At 40.2% G+C, this 24,608-nt stretch overlaps 1 protein-coding gene across 1 annotated transcript in view; it reads right to left on the bottom strand.

Annotated features, from left to right (window-relative positions):
* Rab3c (RAB3C, member RAS oncogene family) overlaps positions 1-24,608 on the bottom strand; it is a 225,893-nt gene that overhangs the window by 187,590 nt on the left and 13,695 nt on the right. The window contains exon 2 of the mRNA XM_052159991.1: positions 21,544-21,771. Within this exon, the coding sequence (XP_052015951.1) occupies positions 21,544-21,771 (228 nt within the window). The remainder of the gene's footprint in view (positions 1-21,543; positions 21,772-24,608) is intronic.

The raw sequence follows: 24,608 nt of genomic DNA, 5'->3' as shown, positions 1-24,608 counted from the left end.
GCTATCTTCTCTTTTCAAAGATATGAATAACTAGCCCTCAACTTCAACAATTGAAATAATGGGAGGAAAAATGGCAATTAATACAAGAACTAAAAATGCATGAATAAAACTTAAGAGGAAAGCCAAACACACTTCTCAATTAAATCTTTATAGAATAAATGAGCACTGGTTCACACCATCAGACACAAGTGCATGCTGTCAGATAGCCAGCAACCAACTGACATGCTCCCATGGCCCCATTATGAAGCTTTTGGGAGCCCAGAGTTAGTAGAAGATGCAGCTACCGACAGCATCTAAATGATAGCTTATTCCTGTGTCTGTGTCAATAACAAGATTTTATTTAGGCATGGCAAGTTTTAACTATTGCTGCCATCTTCTTTATTCCCCTTCTCTATCAGAAATGTCTATATTAAATGTTTTTCTGGGCACTAGTTACTATTATATTTTTCTCAGAAAAGTGTTAACAGGTCATGGCCGAATCTACTGTATGTCCGAATCTACTGTATGTTTAATGTCTTAAACCTCTATCTTGCCCTCTACTTGTCTTTCTATAGTGCAGTTTTAAAATTCCCTGGAATTTTCCCATAAGATTTACCATCTCCCAGGGGGGTTCATCTTATAGAAGGAATCAAGGACAGATGTGTCCCTATGTTCCTTAACTCACACTCTAAAAGATAAGATGTAGCAATGGTTTTCTAGGCTTAGGTTGCCTTTGCTTAGGTAAAGGCTAGGAAGTTGAATGAATGCTGCCCTGGGCTTCCAAAGAGGTCAGTTTTTGTTATTCCTTAGGATTTGTGAAGGCATCCTTGACATGCCTTTTCAGAAGTGGGAATAGCTGCTGCAAATGTAGGAGCTTGCGGAAGCAGCCTCTTTGCTTGAGATGGGGAGAGATGGTGGTGGAACTTGCTCACTTTCCTTCACGATGTGATACAAAACAGAAAAGTAGACTGAAGGAAGTTTAGAGAAAATCCTTCAAGATGTCTGTGTCTAAGAGGAACATAAGCAGGAGGGAAAAGAACAAAGACCAAAAGGAAAGCTAGTAACCCACAGGAAAAGAAACTATATCTAGTCTTAAAGAGAGGGATGGGAGACACGGTGGTACATTGAGAAGAAAAGACAAAAGGAAGGTAGATCCTCTGTCTATAAGACTATTCTGGGGTCTTGAAATGTTGATGCTATTCTTTCAGACATGCAGACCTCTGACCACAGCTATTTCAAATAAAAGGCTTTCAGCTGGCAGTTATATCTGACAACCTAAGGCTGCTCTCTGACTCCAAAAATCAGGAGGAGTTCTGCAAAGAGGATGCTCCACTTCCCAGATCTATATGGTCTTTCATAAATCAAGGTCATAACCAGCTCATCAGGAAAACGGTGTAAGAGGAGATAATGTCAGGCCACCCAGAACCTGATTTATAGAATAGCAGTTATCAAATTAGAAACTTATTTTCAAAATCTGGAGTCCTTGCTTCTGTTCAAAGAGCAATTCTAACTTGTTAGACACAGAAGGAGGCTCAAAATCTGTGTCTGAAATGAGACCCTCAGAGACTTGATGATTGGAAAACTATGCTCTGTGCTGAAGTCATAGATCAGACTATCTTCTTGGAAAAACAAGAGTGCTCACACACCCCATGGAATAAGTTTGTCTTCTGAGACTTCCCCTTTCTTTGTTCCCTGTACTTCCTACTCGCCCCAAGAAAAGCCCTCTGCAAACCTCATGTCATTTCTACCTGCTCCCAAACAGGAAACCTTTCTCCTTTAATCAACTTTTTGTGGTTATGTCATACAAAACTCCATCCGGAACTTAACTCTTTAAAACTCACAGCTTCAGACTTATTACAGTATTCAAAGATGCTCATTGGACAGCCTGTAAGAAAAATGCTTCCAAATTGTATCCTCATTTTCCAACTGATGGTGAATTTGTGATGACGTTATGGTAGAGATGAACTTTTATGAGTCTTACATTAACCAGGCAATTATTTACATCAGAAAATTTCAAAAAAAAAAGGAAGAAAGAAAGAAAGAAAGAAAGAAAGAAAGAAAAGAAAAGAAAAGAAAAGAAAAGAAAAGAAAAGAAAAGAAAATTTCAAGCAGGGGAGGTAAGCAGGGGGAAACACCTTTCCTAAGGGAACTTTTACTTAAAGGGAATGTTAAGTGTGTGGGTGCAGGAACCTCATAAGCAAGTCTTGGGTGAGCTTCTCTCGGTGGCACCTTTCCCACAAGTTGAGCTCAAGAACACTATGTAAGGGGAACCAATGCATGCATGTTGTTTGCAAAGAATGGCCAGGCAGAGCAAGTCAAACCAATGTTCAGTGCTCCTCCTCCACTGCCTTTGGTGTCATATTTCTACTCTTGTATCACAAGGCACTAGCTGCAATGGCCAGCACTGAGGGAGAGCTCAATAGCATACCCAGTACCATCCCACTTTCCCTCTGATTAATGATAAAGTGTCAACATTATGCTTTAGTGGCCTGGCCCAGCCTTCCATGTTGGTGACTTAGTTTAAAGGATCCATGGACAGTGACCTCATGATTCACTTGTACAGCTTCATAAGTTTATTGATGAACAAACCAATGTTTCACAATTTGACTACCAGAAAAGTTGGGACATTATTCTTTCACTTATGCCAAGCTTCCCATAGACTGGCGATTAGGGAGTGAAAAGCTTTGAAAGATTTTCTGAGGTGGAAACTTCTAGTTTCTTTGCGGAGTTAGTTATGTTAAATGATGTTTTTTTTCTGGGGCACACAGGTGAAAGGAAGTCTTGCAAACGCAGATACATGAAAGAGTCTTTTTCTGAAGCAGAGACAGGTAAAAGGATATTTTGATATCAAACACATGAAAGGATGCTTGATGAAGGAGTATAAAGATGACCCCACACCAGTGGGAGACAAACACTGAGCATTGGTTTGATTTGCTCCACCTCGCTTGTCAGCCATCATGAATTGGTTTACCTTATTTAGTGTTCTTGAGCTCAACCTGTGATGAAGGTGTCATTGAAAGTTCACCCAAGAACTGCTCGTGAGGTTCCTGCTACAGTTGACTGCCTCTGCAGCCTCACCTCAGGCCAGTTGGCAAGCCTAATGATTCCTTCAGAATGGAAGTACAGCTGCTGGTTCATGCCTGGTGTTTGCTAACAGAAAACGACTGGTCTGTAGCTGCCAGTTCCTGTGTGCTGTCTGCTTGCCTAGAGGACTGGTCTGCAGCTGCTGAGTCATATTTGGTGTTTGCTACAAGACTGAACTGCTGCCAAAGAAGATCAACCTTACCCCCAAAGAACTATTGCTGGGCCCCCTTCCCTTATGGCCTAATAACTTTTCTTGTCCATGACCTCTGCTGGGTGGTAGGCTAGAGGAAAGATTGAACCCTTATTAAAAGTAGGTCGCAAAAAAAAAAAAAAAAAAAAAATCATGCCTACAGATTTCAGGATCTAGGAGTTTACTTTCACTATCTGGGCTCATCTCAGAACTTTTCCAGACATCCCAATGGAGGAAGCCAGTGGTGCCAAATAGAGATAGGATGGCTGAAGAAGGATTTGTCATGTACACTACCTTCCTTGCTTGTTTGAATTGGGGAGACTGCTGCTCTAGGTAATTGTCTGTGAGTGACAAGGATAGGAGGCCCACTCTCCAGTTCTCAAGACTAACAATTTCCTTGTTAGTGGTTATACATGAAGGGTGTGTGCTTAGCATTTTCATGATGAACTAATAAATATTTTAAATACTATTCTGGCTTAATTTTCTATACAATAGCAAAAATGGGCATAACTGTAGGTATAATTTAGGTACATATAATTCTTCTGGGCTCTGGATAGCTTTTATGGCTATAAATGGGTCCATAGAGCATGAGAACACTCAAAGAGGTGTATTACACATGTTCTGTTATTTCTCAAGACAGTTCTACAAAGCAAATGCAGTATCCACATTTTATAGGAAATAAAAACAAATCTTATTACAGCTGGTTTGTCTAAAATCAGTAGATATGCTACTCACAGGACTCCCTGCATTTCTCGGGGTTATTCTTCCTTCCCATTACTCTTGAGTTGCCTTTGTGCTTGGCACACTGTGAGGGATTTAATATATAAATGGATGAGCACCAGACCAAATGGAAAAACAGACATTGGTCCATGACTGGCATCAGCCTGCCTAAGAAACTAACCTCTATATCTCTGAGAATCAGCAAACCAGAAAGCAAGCCAGCTGCAGGCCAGACTTGAAAAAAGCCACACGAGTCAATCAAGTGATAGTCTAGAAAGCTGGACAGAAGCTTCATCAATCAACCAAATGGGGCAGACTTATTTAATAGCTAGTTGTATTAATCAGGAGTCTATAGAGTCACAAAACTTCCAGAATGTCTCTTATATATTAAGGGAATTTATTGTAATGACTTACAGTCTGTAGTTCAACTAACTCAACAATGGGCAGCTGTGAATGGGAAGTTCAAAAATCTAATAGTTGCTCAGTCCCATGAGGCTAATTGTTTCACCTGCTCTGTATAAACTGGAATCCTGAAGAATCAGGTTCCAACAGATGGGCTGGCAACTAAGCACAAGCAGGTGGAGAAGAATGGATCTTCCTTCTTCCAGTGTCCTTATGTAGGCCTCCAGCAGAAGGTGTGAGACAGAATAAAGATATGTACCACCATGCCTGGATCTGGAACTTACTTTGTCCCAGGCTGACCTTGGACTCAGAGATCTGCTTTCTCTTGTCTTCTGGGATTAAAGGCCCATACTACATTGCCTGGGCCTAAACTTTCATGACCACTATGTCTCAATATCTCCATGTCAAGGACCAAGTTAAAAAAAATCTGTGTCTTCCAGCCTCAAGATTTGGATCATAGGTGTTCCCTCCATTTCTGTATTATAGTTCATTCCATATGTAGCCAAACTGACAACCAGAAATAGCCATCACACTGGTAAGCCTCTTAATTTTTCCCGTTTGGGACCAATTGAGAAAGAATACCGATTATACCCTTAACCAATCACATGAAATCTTAGGATGTTCAGCTCCTAACTCAGCTTTCCTAGAGCTTCACTGTGCCAACAGCTTACCATCAAGTCACCCCCAAAGAATTCATTTCCCATAGAACAGAAGGAACCCCCCAACCAGCTGCCTTCATTGTCTATAAAATACAAATGATGTGGTTGATTCCTTTGCTATGGCTGTTCTTTTATGGTCTCTTCATAGCCACATTTGTTTTCAGAGCAGTTCTAAAGTAAATCACTAAGAAACAAAAGAAAATCTGAAAGCCCATGGTGCCCTCACTGTAGAACCTGCAATTATTCTTTATACCACATAGCAATTACTTAAAAATACCTGATTCAAGTTATTAGTGTCAGGTATTTCACTATGCACAACCACTGAAAGGCTTTCTTCCCCAAACTGTCCAGGAGGTCAGGATCATTAACTCTTTCGTGTCACTAGTTCCCAGACATCTAAGGTATTAAGACTAAAGCAGTGCACATGATAAATGCTAGCTGGGAGTTGACAAAGGATCAACATGCTTTCTCTGCCAGCATGTTTAAGATTACAGCTTACATGGAAGAGAGGAAACAATTAAGGAACCCAAATAATGTCCATCTGAATTAAAAATAGTTCTTGAAATGTAATAGGTTAGTTTTATGGAAAATAAAAACACAATGATCAATAGAGGCATCATCAAATGAAGCTAAGGTAGGAACTCAAAGCTTGGAGGGCAAAACTAAAACAGAGATCAAAGTGCTGCCACTGCCTTACTCCCTGGTGTGCTCAACTACCTTCCCTTTACAAACCAGGGCATCTGCTCAGGAATGGAACTGTCCATAGTAGGCTAGGCCCCCACATCAATCAGGAACACAGATGTCCTCAAACACCTATCTGATGAAGGAAATTCCTCAACTGTGAGTCCTTCCGGGTTGGCAAAAAGTACAAACTGTGACTGAGTTGCATTTCCATTCCTTCAGACTCTTTAGCATCTAGAGCTGAATGATTTGTGCGGCTTACACTTAGACCAGTTGTCTATCTTCTTTATCTTGAGTCATCACTGTGAGAAGGCTCAGGGTCAGCAGAATTAGTTTTATGGGAGTAAAAGCAGAAGGGAAAAATTATTGCTTCTATAAAATTAACTACTATCCATTTAGGGCAGAATGGTGTGCTTTTTCCTTAAATATGACTAGAGAAAGATATTGGGTAATTAAATGTTTAACATGTACCATAATTTGAACTGTGTTTTATGTTAGAAAGTCCTGTAAAACTTTAAATGAGCTGGGTAGAAAAATGCCAACAGGTTATAGAGTGGTACAGGCACAGCTCCGTTCATATACTAGATATAAAGCTGCCAGAGTCACCAGGCAATATTGAGGAGGAAGCACATCTCAGAATTTTACTAGTTGTTTTGCTCTGGGGTAGGCCATTAATTTTATGGGCATTTAATAAACAAGCTGTATGGGTTTGACTTCTCTGTGTAGCTAATGACTGTCTAAATGCACAGATGTCTCAAAAGCACCAGGACATACCTCAACAGTGCAGCTGACTGTACTTGGGTAGATTACAATTTACCAGTGGGGTGGGGAAAGAGAGAGAGATGGGGGAGAAGGGAAGGAGGGAGGGAGGGAGAGAGAGTTGCTTTACTTGTCAGTATCTTTACATCTTTTCTGTCTTATTATACATCAGAACATCAAAATCAAACTACTTCATGTAAATATCTGTATGCTTTAGAACTGGAAATGTCTGACTCATAAAATAAGAGAGTACATGAGGTTCATGATGTTAAGATAAAGGTTGTAAGGAATAAAACTTTTAAAACTGAGAACTTATGTTAAGTATTGTGGATAGGAACTTTGTAAGCATTCTACTTATCCTTGACAGTAACATTATAATCAAAGTATTAATGTTGTCCCCATTTCTCAGTTGGGAAAACTGAGGTATGAGAAAGTTGATGAACTTGTTAAAGTTAATGAAACAAAGATTTAAAAACTAAGAGCTGGTTTTGAAGAATATTCTTAATCACAAAATGACTACATAATACAATTGTTTCAGGGGAACATGGATCCACATAAGTCTAGAACAGAATTTCAGTTAGACTAACCAGTGCGTTCAGACAACCTTAACATTTTGGTAAATTCACAATCCCTATAATATAGTAGCAAAAAAGAGGCAGGTGTCTCTGTAAAGTATTTACATATAGAATAGTCTGCACATATGAACAGTTCATGGAAATTCACCCTGAGACACTTCCTTACAATCTGTTGCCAAGACAAGATGCTTCTTCATAGGGAAGAATTATAATTAGAACGATGAAAGACAAATGCTGGAGAGACACACGGGGAACAGTCTGCCATTGTAAAAGGAAAAGGAAAGCGTAGGTAGACCCAAGACCACAGACAACACCACTGGACCACCAGGAAGTGAAGGATTCTTTCCAGAGCCTTCTCCTAATGATTCTAGGGGTCAAATGCTTATCCTCCACATTCTTCCTTTTCTTTCCCCTTCTCGTTCCTACCTATGGTTTCATAAAAAGATTTCTATTCAAGTTTTGATTTTTCTAAGTTTGATCATTTAAAGCTTCCTTTATCTGAGACCAGGTATTCAGAACTGCCACTCCTTTATGGAGTATGCCTGTCAATTGTTAGAAGATATGAGAGCCTCTGAGTAGCCTTTGGATAGAAAGACGTATTATGAGAACATTGGCTGGAATATCATGGGAGATACCAATCTGCTGGGTACAGTATCTCTTTCTTTCTGTCATCAATTGTTGATGTTTCCTGACCTTTCTATGGTAGTCGAAACAATGATGTCTGATGTCACAGAAAGAATTATATGACTTGATGGAAATTACCATCTCTGAGGTATAGTTTGCTTTCTAATGACTAATGTCCACTGCAACATTTCATGGTATTTATTATAAGCATTAAAAATAAAAGCTGTGTCGTGTTGACCAGAGTTGATTCAGGAATAATGTTTCTAGAGAAAAGGCCATATAAGAATAGGTTGAGAGAAAATACTGCAAACCATCTGTCATTTATGACTATGAGAAACACCACACAGAGGAAGAGAGACTTACTTTAGCTCAAGCTTAAATATTTCCCTCCACGTTAAGTAGTTCAAATGATTTTGGGCCTGTGGAAAGGGAGGCACAAGTAGGGGGTGTGGCAAACAAAGAAGCTCACCTCATGTGAGAAGGAAGTAGAGACATTGTGAAAGGAAGGCTCAGTGGACAGGAGTGGACGTATGAGCTCTTGCTCATACGTCTAGTGGCTAGGCGCCATCTAATAGTCCATCCAATTATGAGCCCATCACTGGAATAATCCATTTGGTGAAGTTGCTACCCTCATGATCCAATGCCCTCTCAATAGAAACATCAGCTGAGAATCAAACCTTTGACCTATGAGACTTTTGAGAGATACATCATATCAAAACAATAGCAAGGAAATTGGGCGAGGTCCTTACTTTTCTGCACTTGCTATTTTAATCTTACGGACTTTTGTGAGTATTAGGCCACTTACCACATACAACTCCAACTAACACATGAGACTGTTGAATATCAGTTATTATTTTAGTTTATCTTCCTCTGAATTATTCCCTTCCTTTTTATATAACAGACAACTAATGCTTAGAGAGCTTAATACATCCCCCCCCCACACACACACACAGAAGCTAGAGTCCAGCCTCCTGCCCTAATCCTCTTGTCTTGACCCTTTGGCTCCCATGCCTCACTCTCTTTGCATCTTGCATAGTCTGTGACTTCCTTCTCACCACTCACATACATTCTTCAGTCCCTGTAGTGAGGCAGAAAAGGTTTCCACACACGAATGCAGGACTGAGTGATCATGAAGATGGTTGAAGATTAGGCTCCAGGTCTCTTCCAATGACACAGCAATGCTGTCACTTGTCCATTTACTTTCTGAAACTTGTTCAAACCATAGCTGTGTGTATCCTCTTTGTCTTAGTGAGTATCAACAATTTGCCAAAGCCTCATATTTCAATAGTCTAAACCTACCGTTGCTCAGATAGAGGGTAAAAATCAAAGGAAGTCAGAATTTCATAAACAAGAAGTAGACATGAATATGAAGCTTAGACATGAAGCTAAGGTAGAAAAATGAAATCAGAAATCAAATTCTCTCCCTCCTTTTGCATGGAAAGCTTATCCCTGCTTTCAATACTCCCAGGCTTCAATGTAGGAATCTTTTCATATAAACTCTCCATTTCCTATGAAATTACCTAAAAGCTCTGCCCTCCACTGTGCTTTTCCAATTATCACAGTGCTCCATTTCTCCCTTAGTATTTACCGTAATTGATATTTTTGTGTTTAGCTTCAGTTCCAAGTTCCTTCTCAAGCACCTTTTATAAAGGCATTTAAGCACAGAATAAATGCCATTGAATAAATGAATGAGAGAAGGATTCTTTTTGTTGTTGTTTCACTTCTCAGTTGTCATCTCAGGTATGGATGGCCACAATAAAGGTTCTCAGAATCTCTAAGACTAGGTCAGACATAGTACCTGCTATGCATGGCATCAGATAATACCTACAGCTTGTTCAGATGGTTGGCCCCTATCATGGTTCCTGGCCACCCTTCACTACTGTACTCTCAGAACCTGCTGTGGTACATAGTAGGTACAAGCATTCGAAAGCAAATTACTAATCAGTTACATAAGTTGCGATGGTTTGTATATGCTCATCCCAGGGAGTGGTACTATTAGAAGGTGTGGCCTTGTTGGAAGAGGTGTATCACCATGGGGATGGGCTTGGAGATCTTCCTCCTAGATACCTGAGGATGCCCAGTCTGTTCCTGGCTTCCTTTGGATAAAGATGTAGAATCCTCAGCTCCTCCTGCACCATGCCTGCTTTGATGCTGCCATGTTTCTGCCTTCATGACAATGGACTGAACCTCTAAACCTGTAAGTCAGCCCCAATGAAATGTTGTCCATTATTAGACTTGCCTTGATCATGGTGTTTGTTCACAGTAGTAAAACCCTAAGACAGAAGTTGGTACCAGGAGTGGGGTATTGCTATGGTAGGCCTGACCATGCTTTTGTTTGGAAGAATGTGGATTTTTGGGACTTTGAGTTTGGAAAGCCATGGAATGGTTTAAGTGGGACTTAATGAGGCAACCTAGTAGGAATATGGAAGACAGTGATGCCGAGGGTCATTTGAACTGTGTAGGACTGATGGACCAAGAGGTTTCAATGAAGAAGACCTTTTTATATTAGATATGCTCTTTATTTACATTTCAAATGATTCCCCATTTCCTGGTTCCCCCCATCCTGAAAAATCCCATAAGCTATCTCCCCTCCTCCTGTTCCCCAATCAACCACCTCCTATTTCCCTGTCATTTCATTTTCCTACACTGCTGCATTGAGCCTTTTTAGGACCAAGGGCCTCTCCTCCCTTTGATGTACAACAAGGCCATCCTCTGCTGCCTATGTGTCTGGAGCCCTGGGTAACACCATGTGTACTATCTGGTTGATGGTTTTGTCCCTGGGAGCTCTGGGAGTACTGGGTGGCTCATATCATTGTTCCTCCTATAGTGCTACAACCTAAGGAGCTAAAGGGGAGAAAAACTTTAATATGTAGGTGAGAGACTGTTTTTGTGATGTTTTGGTGAAGAACATGGCTGCTTTTTGCCATTTTCTGAAGAGACTGCCTAAGACTAAGGTAAAGAGATTTGTATTAATTGCATTGACAAAGGAAGTCTCAAAAAAGCCTAACAGAGGCTTTGTTCTCTGGTTAAGTCTGATGAAGAGCATTTTGAACAAACACAGTAAGCTGAGAAAGGAAAAATGTAAAATATATAGTTTGAGTATTAAAGGGACACCAGGAAGTGAAATGGAGCTGAATTCAAGAATATTAAATTGAATTAAGGGAGTAGTGACCTTGGGGCAAGATTCCACGCAGCTAAATTTAGTGCAGGCATTGTAGTACAAGCCTTTAATCCCAGGAGGTAAAGATAAGCAGATCTCTGAGTTCAAGGCCAGCCTATAACAGAGCAAATTCTAGGTGAAGAAAAACTTAAATCAAGGCTTGGTGGCCCACACCTTTAATCCCAGTGCCTAGTAGACAGGCATGCAGATCTCTGAGTTCAAAGTTAGTCTATGGAGCAAGATCCAGGACAGCCAAGCATAGGCAGTGAAGAAGTTGGAAAGAAAGGAAGCTAGTGATACTGTAATAGAACAAGGGAGCTAATATTCAGCTCCTGCAAGCAGCAGAACTCAGCAGCTTTGGCCATATGTCTCTGGCTTAATATTCAAGAGGAGAAGGAGACTACTGGGACAATTGATGCTGATTAGCTGGAGCTAAGAAATTAGTGGTGATTAAGAAAAGACTAGTATCACTGAGGTGACATCTTCTGGGAAATGTTTTCTGAAAGCACAAAGAAGCTGTGTTCCAGAGATACCCAAGGTATCTCTGCTGTACCTGTACTTGGTAATGTGTAAGAATCACCCAGGAAGTACTGGTTTTGAAGGCATGAAGGCATTATGAAGAATAGTTGAGGCTTGGCACTGTGAGAGGCCATGGAAGATCATTGCTTAAAGTCCAGCCTCAGTTGCAGTTGACAGCCTAGGACTGAAGGGGTCATGCAAAGGAGGTGATGCTTGACACCATGAAGAGAGCCTATGAGAGGCTATTGGTGAAGCCTAGTTGCAGTGGAAGACCCTAGCATATTGGAGATGCTAGTACCATGGGATGACCACCAAGAACAGCAATGGCAGTGGAGTGGATCAACTTGAATTTAGAGGGCTACAGAGGGCAGAGCAGGAGAAGTGACACCAGCTCTTTGGAGATGCACAGAAGATCTTGTGTTGATCTTAAACACTGGAACAAGAAGCTGTGAAGCTGAAGTTGACTTGGAGACCCCAAGATGTTAAAGATACCAGAGCCATAGGATGAAAACGCTGCTAGCAGGGAGTGGAACCAGCTCAGGAGAAAGAACTTTGTTGCAGTCAACAAAGGTGAAAAAAGAGTTGAAGATCTGAAGACTACTTCCACCATCAGACATGGAGATGCATAGTTTGGAGTTTGCCCCGCTGGCTTCCTGTCTTGCTTTGGGGATTACAGTTAAGTGATAGGATGAATCTCAGAAGAGACCTTGAACTTTGGACTTTTAACACTGTTGAGACTGCTATAGACTACGGGACTTTTGAAGTAGGACTAAATGTATTTTGCATCATGCTATGTTTAGGTTTATGTTTCAGACTCACGTTTGAACAAGCCTATGGGGGCCAGGGAGTGGAATGTGATTGTTTGTATATGCTTGTCCCAGGGAGTGGCACTGTTAGAAGATGTGGCCTTGTTGGAGGAGGTGTATTACCGTGGGGATGGGCTTGGAGATCTTCCTCCTAGATGCCTGAGGATGCCCAGTCTGTTCCTGGCTTCATTTGGATAAAGATGTAGAACCCTCAGCTCCTCCTGCATCATGCCTGCCTGGATGCTGCCATGTTTCTGCCTTCATGACAATGGATTGAACCTCTGAACCTGCAGACCAACCCCAATGAAATGTCCTTTTTAAGACCTGCCTTGATCTTGTCTGTTCACAGCAGTAAAACCTTAATGAAGACATAAGTTTCAGTGAAAGTTTACCATTTTTAAAAACTATGCACAATGACATCTATTGAGTACATATTTCATGCTTAGATTGAAGTAAGCACAATTATTTATGGGCTCAGACATTTGGTATTCAAGGGCTATGTGTGTGCCATGCCATTTCATAAATGAAATGAAGTGGAGACAGGGAGAACCTGGGACTTGAAGTCACCCAGTTGCTGGGAATAAAAAAAAATTTAGAACCTGGATCAGTATACCAGAATCTCTACTCCTGCTGTTCATCGGACTATCCCACCTCCATTGCTGAAAACAGCTACTGATCGCACCAGGCCACCCTTTCTACCTCAGTTGTTTTCCATGTAGCAGGCAGACCTAATTAGGGCAGAACAGAGTCCTTGCCACTTTCTATGTCTTTTCAGAGTTGGAAATTGGTTTCAACCCAGTGGGATACAGGAATGTTGCTTTCAGCCACCAACAGCGAACAGTTTCATGCATCTTGACATTTCACACACAACATCAGCTTCCTCTTGGGAGAAAGATGAAAGCTGGCCTCTCTCAGCCTCGGAGGAAAAGCAAGTACTAAGTTAAAAGCAACATGATGGGAGGGGAGCAGACGAATGACAGCAGCAAGAATGGCCTTGGCAGCTGTCACCAGTGTTTGCCATTCTCTTAAGGACTTTGTCTGGACAGAGTGTGTTGACTCCTTAAAATAAACTAGATGACTCTAAGCCCAGCCTCAAATCGATGAGCAAAAAGACTGAACTAAATGAGTCTTGACGGAAGAATGGATGCAAAACATGTGGTATATATACACAATGGAGTACTATTCAGCCATTAGAAACAATGAATTCATGAAATTCTTAAACAAATGGATGGAGCTGGAGAACATCATACTAAGTGAGGTAACCCAGTCTCAAAAGATGAATCATGGTATGCACTCACTAATAAGTGGATATTAACCTAGAAAACTGGAATACCCAAAACATAATCCACACATCAAATGATGTACAAGAAGAACGGAGGAGTGGACTGGTTCTGGAAAGACTCAGGGTAGCAGTATAGGGCAAAACCAGAACAGGGAAGTGGGAAGGGGTGGATGGGAGAACAGGGGGAGGGAAGGGGGCTTATGTGACTTTCGGGGAGTGGGGGGCCAGAAAAGGGGAAATCATTTGAAATGTAAATAAAAATATATCAAATAAAAAAAAAAAAAAGAAAAGCCAGGGGCAGGGCTATTGCGCAGGTGCCCACGCCCCCTTGCTCATGGTCTTCTCTGCACACACTCCTGACAGCATGCATGCTCCCCAGCAGTAGTAAAGACTGGAGCCACTTGAATGTGTTCCAGTCCCTACTGCTGTGCATACATACCTGTTCTAAACACAAAACAGATAATCTACGAAGACCTCCTGCTCAGATAGTAAATTCCAAGCAAAACAACTGATTCACCCCAACTCCCCAGAACTATAAATTTCTTGGAACAAGTAAGAAAGATAAATGAGCAATTATGCATTGTAGAAAAGTAATCACTGGGAATTAAGATAGGCAAGATCTAATATTAGATGTCCCAAGGAGTCAAACATATTTTGTTCTGCATGCAGACCTCATTTATACTGTATAGTCAAGTACCTCGGCTTTGAATGTAGTGCCAAGGTTAAGAGATGGCTTCTGGCGTATCTCACCTGTGTCCTTGGGCAAATGACATTATCTTTGCAGCTTTATTTTCCCTTACCTATGAAACAGGACTATAATGTCTTCACTGGGCTATATCAAAAAAAAAAAAAAAAAAAAAAACTAGAGTGGCCATTATAACAAACAGCTGTAATCTTAGTACTTAGGAGTTTAAGCCCCAAAATGTTGCTCTTAGTAATACTATTAGTATAAATAAATATCAATATGGGATTGCTCAACAGTTTGCAGTATCTTTTTTTCTGAGTTAGCTTTCCAGGCCCACAATCACTGGGACCCAGAAGTACATGGAACCTGTGTGAGACTATTTAGAATTCCAGCCTCTGTCACAGTAGAAGCCTTCCTCTGTGTTACCTTTGTATTTTATTCATTTGCCTTTCATTCCGAGGTCCCACTCATTCCAGAGACTGTTCTTCTCTAAGTCAGTCAACACTGAAGACAAGAACTTATTGACGAAAGCCAACCATTTCAGAGTACCCCACCTTGTTTATGTGGTTCTCGGCCTCTATTCTTGTGCCCTGCCAGCCGTGTCATTAGGGTTACCTCAGGGACTGACAAGATCCTATTCAGCCACTCCAGATACTATTTCACTTCCTTTCTCATTCTTGTTTTGCAGAACTCTTGAGAGAGGTTCTTGCCCACAGCTCCCCATCGTCCTCCTCAGGACTGTATGGTGAATATGGATGCACCTGCTTCTCCCTCCCAGAAAATGAGTGTCAATGTTTTGTGATCATTGGATACAACAAACTATCTCTTCAATGGCAGAGCCATCTTCCCTTCTGTTGGCCTTGTAACATTTAAATAATAAAGTATGTTTTAAAATGTCATTTTCCCTGACTTCTAGTCAGAAGCAGTACCACCAACATTTTCTCACTGTGTCTGCACCATCTCCTCCATAGATTCCAGAATAGTTACTACAGTTTAAAGCAATTTATAAACTCCAATATTTTTGTTGCTTGCTGAGCAGCAGTACCTTTGTAATAGAAACATCAGCCTCTCTGGAAACAGACTAGATCTGAGCAAGAGCACCAGGTGTCAACATGGAGGTCTGGCTGGAGAGAGGCCTTCCTCAAGGTTCCCTAGGCCAGTTTTTTAATGTCCCCAGTTCTGCATGGTAGCCTGGTATCAAAACACTCAAAACATATTTCCCAATAACTCACAGCAGTCCAGATATCATAAATAGCATTCTAGTTTGCTTTTACTTACTATGATAAAATACTATTATCAAAAAGCAGCTTCTGGAAGAGTTTATTTTGGCTTATGGTTTCTGGCGGGAGGAGTCCATAATGGAAGACAGGCATGACAGTAGGGAGCTAGAGCATGGAAATGGACGAGTCTTCAAATGAATGCAGAAAGCAGGCAGAATAAACTGGAACTGAAGCAAACTTAAAACGCCTCCTCACCCTGAACAGTTCCCCACATTCTAAACATTCCACTGTCTCCCCAAATATTACCACCAGCTAGGGTGCAAGTGTCCAGATATCTATTAGAGACATTCCTCGTTCAAAATAATACAAATACGGAAAAGGAAAGGGCTCATGAGAGACAAGAAAGACAAATACCAAACCAACCCAAACCAACCCAAACAAACAAGAAAAACAAAGCAAAGCAAACAAACCAACCAAAACAAGAAAACAAACAAACAAACAAAACCTCACCAGGGTTGGGAACACTGAGGGTACCAAGAAGAATTGAAGTCATGGATGCTTGCTGTAGTTTTAAAGGAAATAGCATCCCCGTCTTCCCAACCTGTCCCTTCCTGTGTGAGAGCCATATTCTCTAGCTGAGCAACTACCCTTCCATTGGAGTGGCTTGAGTTGTGGACTTGAGCAATTGGACAGAGTGAGACACAGCTGTGCTTTGTTCACAAGACCCCACTGTCAGGGTGTGGCTGCCTCAATGTCTTAATGTCAAACTTTCCGCACTCTTCAGCTTACAAGCATCGCTCTGAGTTTCTGTCTTATTTCTAGACCCTGAAAATAGACACAGGTTATAGTTTTCTCACTTATGGATACCACACACGGTTTCATCTTTCCATTTTCCTATATCTCACCTCAGATAGCCCTTTACAAACCTAAACTAAAATACCATAAATACATCCCGAGTTTATTTCCAGTAGCATTAAACATGTTAAGAAGAGAGAGAGAGCCAACTTCAACATTTGTAATCTCTGAAATGTTGGATTTTTTTTAAACTTGAGACTCAAAAGGATAATGAAATGAAACTGCATAAGAGAGGCTAATGTGATTAAGAATAAAGGGATTGTTAAATATGTTAATATATCTAAAATTTATAAGTAAATAGAACTGAAGGATGACATGTCTCTCAACTATATACAAAGTGTTAAATTTCATAGAGTAGTGGTATAAAATGTCCAGGAACAGGCCAATGTTTCTCTTTAAAGGCTAAGATAAAAATGACTTTATTTAAATTGTCAGCTGTTGAGAATCCAACAGACAGTTTGTAGAGAGGAAAATCACACAGTATATGAAGAGATAGCAAACCAGTACGGTGAAAAAGCAGAAGGCTTTCCTCTGCCTCTTCTCATGGAATCTCCACCCTTCTGACAGAGTAATATAACCTGAAACCTGACCTCATTCGATTTGTCTGTATCTAGTACATTTCACTGATAATCAGATATGAAGTTTGCCAGTGTTATCAGAGTTCAACCATTTATGTAGAATGTGAAAAATCAGACTGGCCCAAGTCCCAAATACAGACTAAAAGTTCTGTTCTAGCATGGACTACAATTGCTTAACATCTCTAGATCTTATTTCTTAACTAGGTATCTTTATTGGAAATTAAATACTAATAGGGGTTTGACCGAAGAGAAGCCTCACTTGGCCTTGGTGTACTGTCTTCAGCTCTGGATAGCCACCCTACCATCTGAACACCCAAGGTGTTTTCCAGAACCTCATAGGACCACAGTCTTTCTAGTCTGTCTTTGTAAAGGGTGTAGTGCAAAGGACTTATCCTCAAAGGCTCCCAGACTCTGAAACTCCTTCCCTTCATTGGCTTGAAATATGTAATACAGTGAGATGATATTGGGTTTTTTTGATGTCTTAGTAAATTAACTAAACATTAACATAAATGACTAAAATAGGCTGTGAAGGGCAGTAAATTGTTTTTAAACCACCAAAATGTGTCAGCTCATCAGTGTTAAATATAGTCGCAAATAAATTCTCAGTGTTGCTAAGCAGCAATAACTATATATAATGTAATATTTTCCATTGCACTTAGAGTATAGTACAGGAATCCCTGATGTTATTGTAGGAATATGCACATTGAAGTGTAGATCATGTTGCTCCTCATCATAACAGCTTTCCCAAACCTCAATTCAACATGACAATCAAACTCCTCCACAAATGTCTTCAGTATACCAGGATGTGTGGTCCAAGATTATCACAGTCATCTTCACGAAAGTCTACCATAGCAGGGAGGGCCAACAAGTGCAAGGGTAGAAGCTGATAGAACAAACCTGAAAATCCCCTAGACACTGCCCACGTGGAACCCCGAAGGAGCTATTGAGCATGTGCCATTTTCATATCCCTCAGGAAAGAATTATCTTTCTTTTTTTTTTTTTTCAAGGCCCATACCTAAACATCGTTAAAGCAATATACAGCAAGCCGGTAGCCAGCATCAAACTAAATGGAGAGAAACTTGAAGCAATCCCTCTAAAATCAGGGACTAGACATGGCTGCCCCCTTTCTCCTTATCTTTTCAATATTGTACTCGAGGTACTAGCTCGGGCAATTCGACAACATAAGGAGGTCAAAGGGATACAAATTGGAAAGGAAGAAGTCAAACTATCATTATTTGCAGATGACATGATAGTCTACCTAAGTGACCCAAAAAACTCCACTAGAGAACTCCTACAGCTGATAAACAACTTCAGCACAGTGGCAGGTTATAAAATCAACTCAAGCAAATCAGTGGCCTTCCTATACTCAAAGGATAAGCAGGCAGAGAAAGAAATTAGGGAAATGACCCCCTTCACAATAGCCACAAACAGTATAAAGTATCTTGGGGTGACTCTTACCAAACATGTGAAAGATCTGTATGACAAGAACTTCAAGACCCTGAAGAAGGAAATGGAAGAAGACCTCAAAAAATGGGAAAACCTCCCATGCTCATGGATCAGCAGGATCAATATAGTTAAAATGGCCATTTTGCCAAAAGCAATATACAGATTCAATGCAATACCCATCAAAATCCCAACTCAACTCTTCACAGAGTTAGAAAGAGCAATTATCAAATTCTTCTGGAATAACAAAAAACCCAGGATAGCTAAAACTATTCTCAGCAACAAAAGAAATTCTGGGGGAATCAGTATCCCTGACCTCAAGCAATACTACAGAGCAATAGTGTTAAAGACTACATGGTATTGGTACAGTGACAGGCAGGCAGATCAATTGAACAGGATTGAAGATCCAGAAATAAACCCACACACCTATGGCCACTTGATCCTCGACAAAAGGGGCTGAAAACATCCAATGGAAAAAAGATAGCCTTTTCAACAAATGGTGCTGGTTCAACTGGAGGTCAGCATGCAGAAGAATGCGAATTGATCCATCCTTGTCTCCTTGTACTAAGTTCAAATCCAAATGGATCAAGGACCTCCACATAAAGCCAGATACTCTGAATTATCTTTCAAAGAATTATAAACATGAAGTGGGATCACCAGGAGACTAGAGAGAGAAGACATGGACAATTCTCACCCAACAACTGCTATTTATAATATCTACCCTGGGCAGTGTTTGCTTATAGAAGGGTTTACTTTCTGCATATTCCTTAAATTCTTTAACTATAGTGCACTTTCAAAAACACAAAATCTTTCTATAGTACTTCTGAATATTTCCTACTCAGTATACCAGATTGTAATATTTGCGTAAAACTAAATTTCACAACCCTAGAATTATAAGTGCATCAAAATCTCCCAGTATTGCCAAACAAGAAGAATGTTGTTTGTTAGTTTTGTTGGCTTGGGAGATTTGGGAGTTATAGGTTTTTTGTGATTTTTTTTTCTTCTAAAGAGATATACAATATTACTTTGCAGTTCAAACTAGCCTCAAACTTACAATCCTACTGCCATGGTTTCCCCAGGTGTGTTCTCCATGACAAAGAAAAATATGTTTTAATTGTGAAAATATAAATGAAGATTAAACTCATGTCAGGAATAAGGAGAAGAAAGGATTAAGAGCTTCAAGGTGGCTGGTTTTGGGGGTGCGGGTGGCTCTAGAATGAGTTAATGTAGTTCTGAAATGAAGTAGGATGTTGGGTTGCCTGGAAGGGCACAAGCTTCACAAACAGCGACACATCTTCCAGAATCAGGGACAAGTCTAAGAAGAATGATGTCAGAGGCTACACAGAGGTTACAGAAATTGGGACTTATGGGGAGGCTAGAGAGAATGGGAGGGACTGCAGAACCTGAGATGGCCTCTGTAAGCTCCGTGCAGTGTAGCATCACACCAATGTAAGAAAATGCAGAAGGAGCCAAATCTTAGTTTCCAGTGAGTTAGCTCTGGCCTAGAAGCAGCACTATTTTAGGATTACCCACATAAGTATAAAAATAATCATTTTTAATTTTTGAGATCTATCAGGTTTGTAATAAAGACAGATAATGTTATATCTCAACATGTAGTTATGCCAGCAGCCTAGATTTAGGAATCTAGTAATGACCATAAGGGCAATCTAACATACCATGCTAGTGTACTGTCTACAAGGATCATTTTAAAATATCTCTAAAGGACAAAGAGGAGAAAGAAAGTTGGAAGTGTCTGCCTGGAAGATGGCTGCTCTTTCTGATGAACAGGAGATATACTAATATGATGGTAGGCGATATATGGTTACTAGATTAACTTATTTTTTTTCAATCCACTAAAGCCTCTGGAAGTCAAAGGAACATTCTTAAACTTGAATACAAAACTTATCCTTTGACTTTGATTGCTCAAGGTTAAGAAGGTAGAGAGTAAAACATGCCCTGAATGTGAAGCCATGGACTCCTCCATCTTTCTATCTGCATGCACTGAGGGTGTGTGGCCATCGACTGAATGCAAGATCCTAACCAAGTATCCGCACACAAACACAGCACCCTACAGTGACTTTGGGGAGATAAGAAACGTGGAGCCAAGCTTTGAAGTGAGTTCTGGTTAGACCTAGGAGATTCTGGATTTAGCATAAGTCACATGGTCACAATCTGCTGTTAGACAGTTGTTCATGTATATTCCTGCATCTTTGCCTCTTTAAATTTTATCACTAAGACTTTTAAGATGGTTAAAGTTCATGCAGTTTATATAAACATTTTAATATGATTTAGTCTATTTTTTTAAGGTCTAAATGCCACAGTCTGGAATTTGTCTCTCTTTAACTTTCTATATTTAACCTAAGAGGCATCAGCCCTGCAGATCAGCCCTCTACCAACACCAAATGATCCTGTCTCCAAAGGAGGCAGACAACACCTCCTGGGAAATACTTGTCTATTGCTTCAATCAATTTGAGTGGCAGATGGGGGTACAAAGTGACTCCATTCTATCTAGCAACATTGGGATCTTCATAAGACATTTAGGATATAGAATTTGTCTGATGAAATCCAGTATCTTAGTTACTTCATCACTTGGGGCTGAAACTCACAAATATTTTTGTTTCTTATGCTCTACTTTTCTAAATTTATGTCAACAATTTAGTTAAGAAGCCTTTGGTCTTCAGGCACTGGCAAGGTCAGGAATCTAACCAATTGATTTCAGAATTTTGTGAGGAGCCTTCTTTTATGCATCTTGTTTCTTGTTTCTGTTATTTGAGCATACAAACATGATTTTCAGAGCTGAAACACCGAGGTTGTTAAGTATAAAGAGATTACTCCCAAAGTTAGGCTGAGGACTTCCTAGGAAGTTGTCCTCCTTTTCCTTATATTCTATCATCTTCCCTTTTGCAATCTCCAAGTTAGACTGTGACCTGAAAGACCAGATATGTATGTATTATCTGCTTAAGTACATATTATAAAAGAAACCACAGAAGGATTCAGACTTTCTCAAGGTCGCGCAGATCAAGGCAGCACCAAACTCTCACCAAGTGCTCCCGCTTACCACCACGACCAAGCATAGGAACTTGGATTTCTTCTCTTCTGAAGAGTGCTGAGCAGCATCAAATGCCAATAAGTATGTCAGTACCCATATCTTCAAAAGCATCACCTCAGCTCTCTGAAACACAATGTTCTCCAGCAAAAAGGCTAGAAATCAAAGCTCAAGGGACCCCAGGGAGAACTGACAATGTAGAATGATTTTCCCCTGCAGATTTGTTATGTCCAACAACCCCAGAGTGAAGGATGCTGTCCATTCAAAGTCACTTACCCAAATCTGAAGCTTGATTCTCTTCTCATTTTTGAATACAGTTTTTACTTTGAAATCGATGCCAACCGTGCTGACGAATGCAGATGTAAAGGAGTCATCGGCATAGCGGAACAGGAACGATGTTTTACCCACACTGCTATTGCCAATAATCAGCAACTTGAACATGTAGTCGAAGTTCTGGTCAGAGGAGTCTTTCTGACCAAACCTGGCATCCTGTGCAGAGGCCATCTGTGGGGGAAGTGAGTTTGGATCAGTTTCCCATTTGATAATGCAGCACACTCATTATTGCCCTTGCCAGAAACAGATGTCAGAGACTCTGGAAGGCACATAGAGAGCACACTCCCCAGTCCCCTCTGATGCGGGTATCCATGGCAATAATTCCCAGCTGGAAAACAGAATAGCAGATTTTACAGCTCTTTCCAGCTGTGTTGGTGCTTGTCACTCTTCAGCATTCATAAGCAATCAAAGGCACCAAAGGCGCCATCTCTCAAAGTAACATGAAAAGCAGAGCTATGAGGAATTTGCAGGGCATGAGGGCCCTGAAACTTTGTCATCTCAGTTAGGGGGACTCCAAACTGCCTGAACAGGGCTTCTCTTCCAAAAATGTGATTATTAGTCTTTCCTAGGAAAAATAAATTCTAAACACATCTCTATTTCATCTATTAATTTTGTATCAAATCACTATCCCCACTTACACATCAGTGTCCTTAAGATTAAAAATGATAATGATAAATTTATATGGTTCCAAATGTACCGGGCATTGCTCATTTATTTAACCCTCAAATGAGGGTTAAATATGAGGTTTGTGCCTTATCCCTATTAAAATGGGCTGTGGAGATATGAGATAATGCACTCAAGTTTATTCAGATGGTAAGTAATAAATGCAGGCCTCTAAAACCAGGCAACTGAGGCCAGGGAACACATTCCTGACCTCTGCCCTATTTCTCAGTGACATCTCTATAATAAGCAAAATACTCCAAAAGGACATGTGGGAGGCATTTCTTGACAGGAACATGGTGAATCCTATCTGGTTTCCAACACTGATTCTGTGACTTACCATCTCTGTGAACTTAGTTTTATTGCTTTTTAATTTCCTTCATTGCATAATTGTTTTACTAAGAACATGTACATGAACATATTATGTTTTGTGGACTTATTTTAATTTATATGCTACAGTTTCCCCTATCACATGTAATAAAAGTGACTCAGTACCTACCCAGAATGCTCATGAAAGTAATAAAAATACCTCTGAAAATAAGATGTATAACTTGGTATAGAGTCAAAATTAGTTTGTTTATTCTTCCTTGTTTTCCTTTTTACTATCTATCAAAGCAGTATTGTATCACTTCTGAGTACCAGTCTGGCTCAGGATAGAAAGGAAGCATTTTGAATGAGCCCATTTGCTTCAGCACCTTTCTGATGCTCTGAGTTATTTGGCAGTTGCTCTGTTAGTCGATGTGCTAGCCACAAAGAACATATGGCGATTTAAACTATACTAAAATTAAACAGAACTTAAAATGTAGCTTTGAAAATCACACTAGCTATATTCCAAGCATAAAATCCCCCACACATAAAATACCCATCAGCTAATGTACTCAAGAGTTACATACAAAATAACAGCATCATTGCTTCAAGTTCTGCCCAAAAAGCTAGGCTAGGCAGTCTGTTTTCCCATAAAACCTGGATACTATTCATTATAGCTCCTCTTGAGAAACACTGAGTTCAGTATGATTTGGTGTTTCTAAGATGGAAGTTTGATTCCCCATCTGAGGTGTTAAGAAATTTAAAGGTGGAACCCAACATGAAACAGGTCACTACTCTCAGAAGAGAATAATGCAAACTCTAAAGGAACCCCACTTAATTTCTGCAACAACATGTTGTTTCAACAAAAACAAACCTGGCCTTGAATCTCTCTGGCTTCCTATCTCATCCAATTATCTTTGACTCTTACATGTATTCGCATCATGACACCATCCCACATTCTGTGGTAGAGCTAGAAGACCATTTCTAGAGGCCCCACAGAGGCTGACCCCATGTTCTTTAACTTCTAAAATGTGTGCTTGATATGCCCTGTTTCTTTATAAAGTATCCAGAAAATGGAATAGAAGGTACAAAAGAAGCTCCAGTAGGGGGTGGACTGCCAAAGCAATAAATAGCACTGGGCTCATCTAAGACACCAAGGATGATGCTAATTGCCTGAAGCCAAGAGAAGCAGAGTTGAAGAAGCACAGCAAAAAGCAGGGAATGAGATAATGAGAGAACACACTACCTTTCTCTACATACTTCTTGTCTGCAGGAGAGTGCAATTATTTGTACAAAAGTAACACAAAGGGGATTTCTGTGTCTATCACAAAAGTTAAAGGTGATAAAAGTTCTGGTTGAACTTCATTTTCCTTAGACTAATACAGATGTAAGCATTTCTTGTATATTCATGTAATCACAACGGCACATTCAGGGAAAAGTGAAAATTTGTAGGGAGTGTTTGCTAAGGTGTTAACCTGGGCCCATAAACAGGAGGCATCACCTTCCTTGGTAGCTGTGCAACATACAAACCTTGCCTAGCATTGGCAGCCAAAGGTAAAGTTGGCTCACAAATTAGCATTTTAATGAGATGATATATTTTTTTAAAAGCAATGAATGACTTACAACATCCTAATAGGAAGGTAATTGGGTTGTGGTTTTTGTTGTTGTTTGATTTTTGGTTTGGGCACTGCTATTCCTACAAATAAACCCTGTCCACCAATTACTGACCTTCCATGAGATGCTTTCCATTGGGTCTGCAAGGGACCTTCATTAACAAGATCCTCTGATGTCTTGTCATGGACCAGCTTAAATTCTGAATAAGGATTCAGGATATTCAACTAAGCCACAGTCATAAAAGAGAGTTTAAATTTCACAAAACTGCTTATCCTATTAGCCTACCATGTTCTTCAGCCTATAGCAGAAAGGAGGCAGTATTTGGTCTCAACAAGGTAGTAGTGTTTCTCAGAATGCCTTAAAAGGAAGTATAGTACAAGCTAACACTATTGATAAAGTTTTATTGATTCTAAAATTGAAGCAATATA

The sequence above is a fragment of the Apodemus sylvaticus genome, chromosome 16 (genome assembly GCF_947179515.1).
Source record: "Apodemus sylvaticus chromosome 16, mApoSyl1.1, whole genome shotgun sequence".
NCBI lineage: Eukaryota > Metazoa > Chordata > Mammalia > Rodentia > Muridae > Apodemus > Apodemus sylvaticus.
The sequence above is the reverse complement of the archived record's forward strand: the minus strand, read 5'-3'. Positions and strand labels throughout refer to the sequence as shown.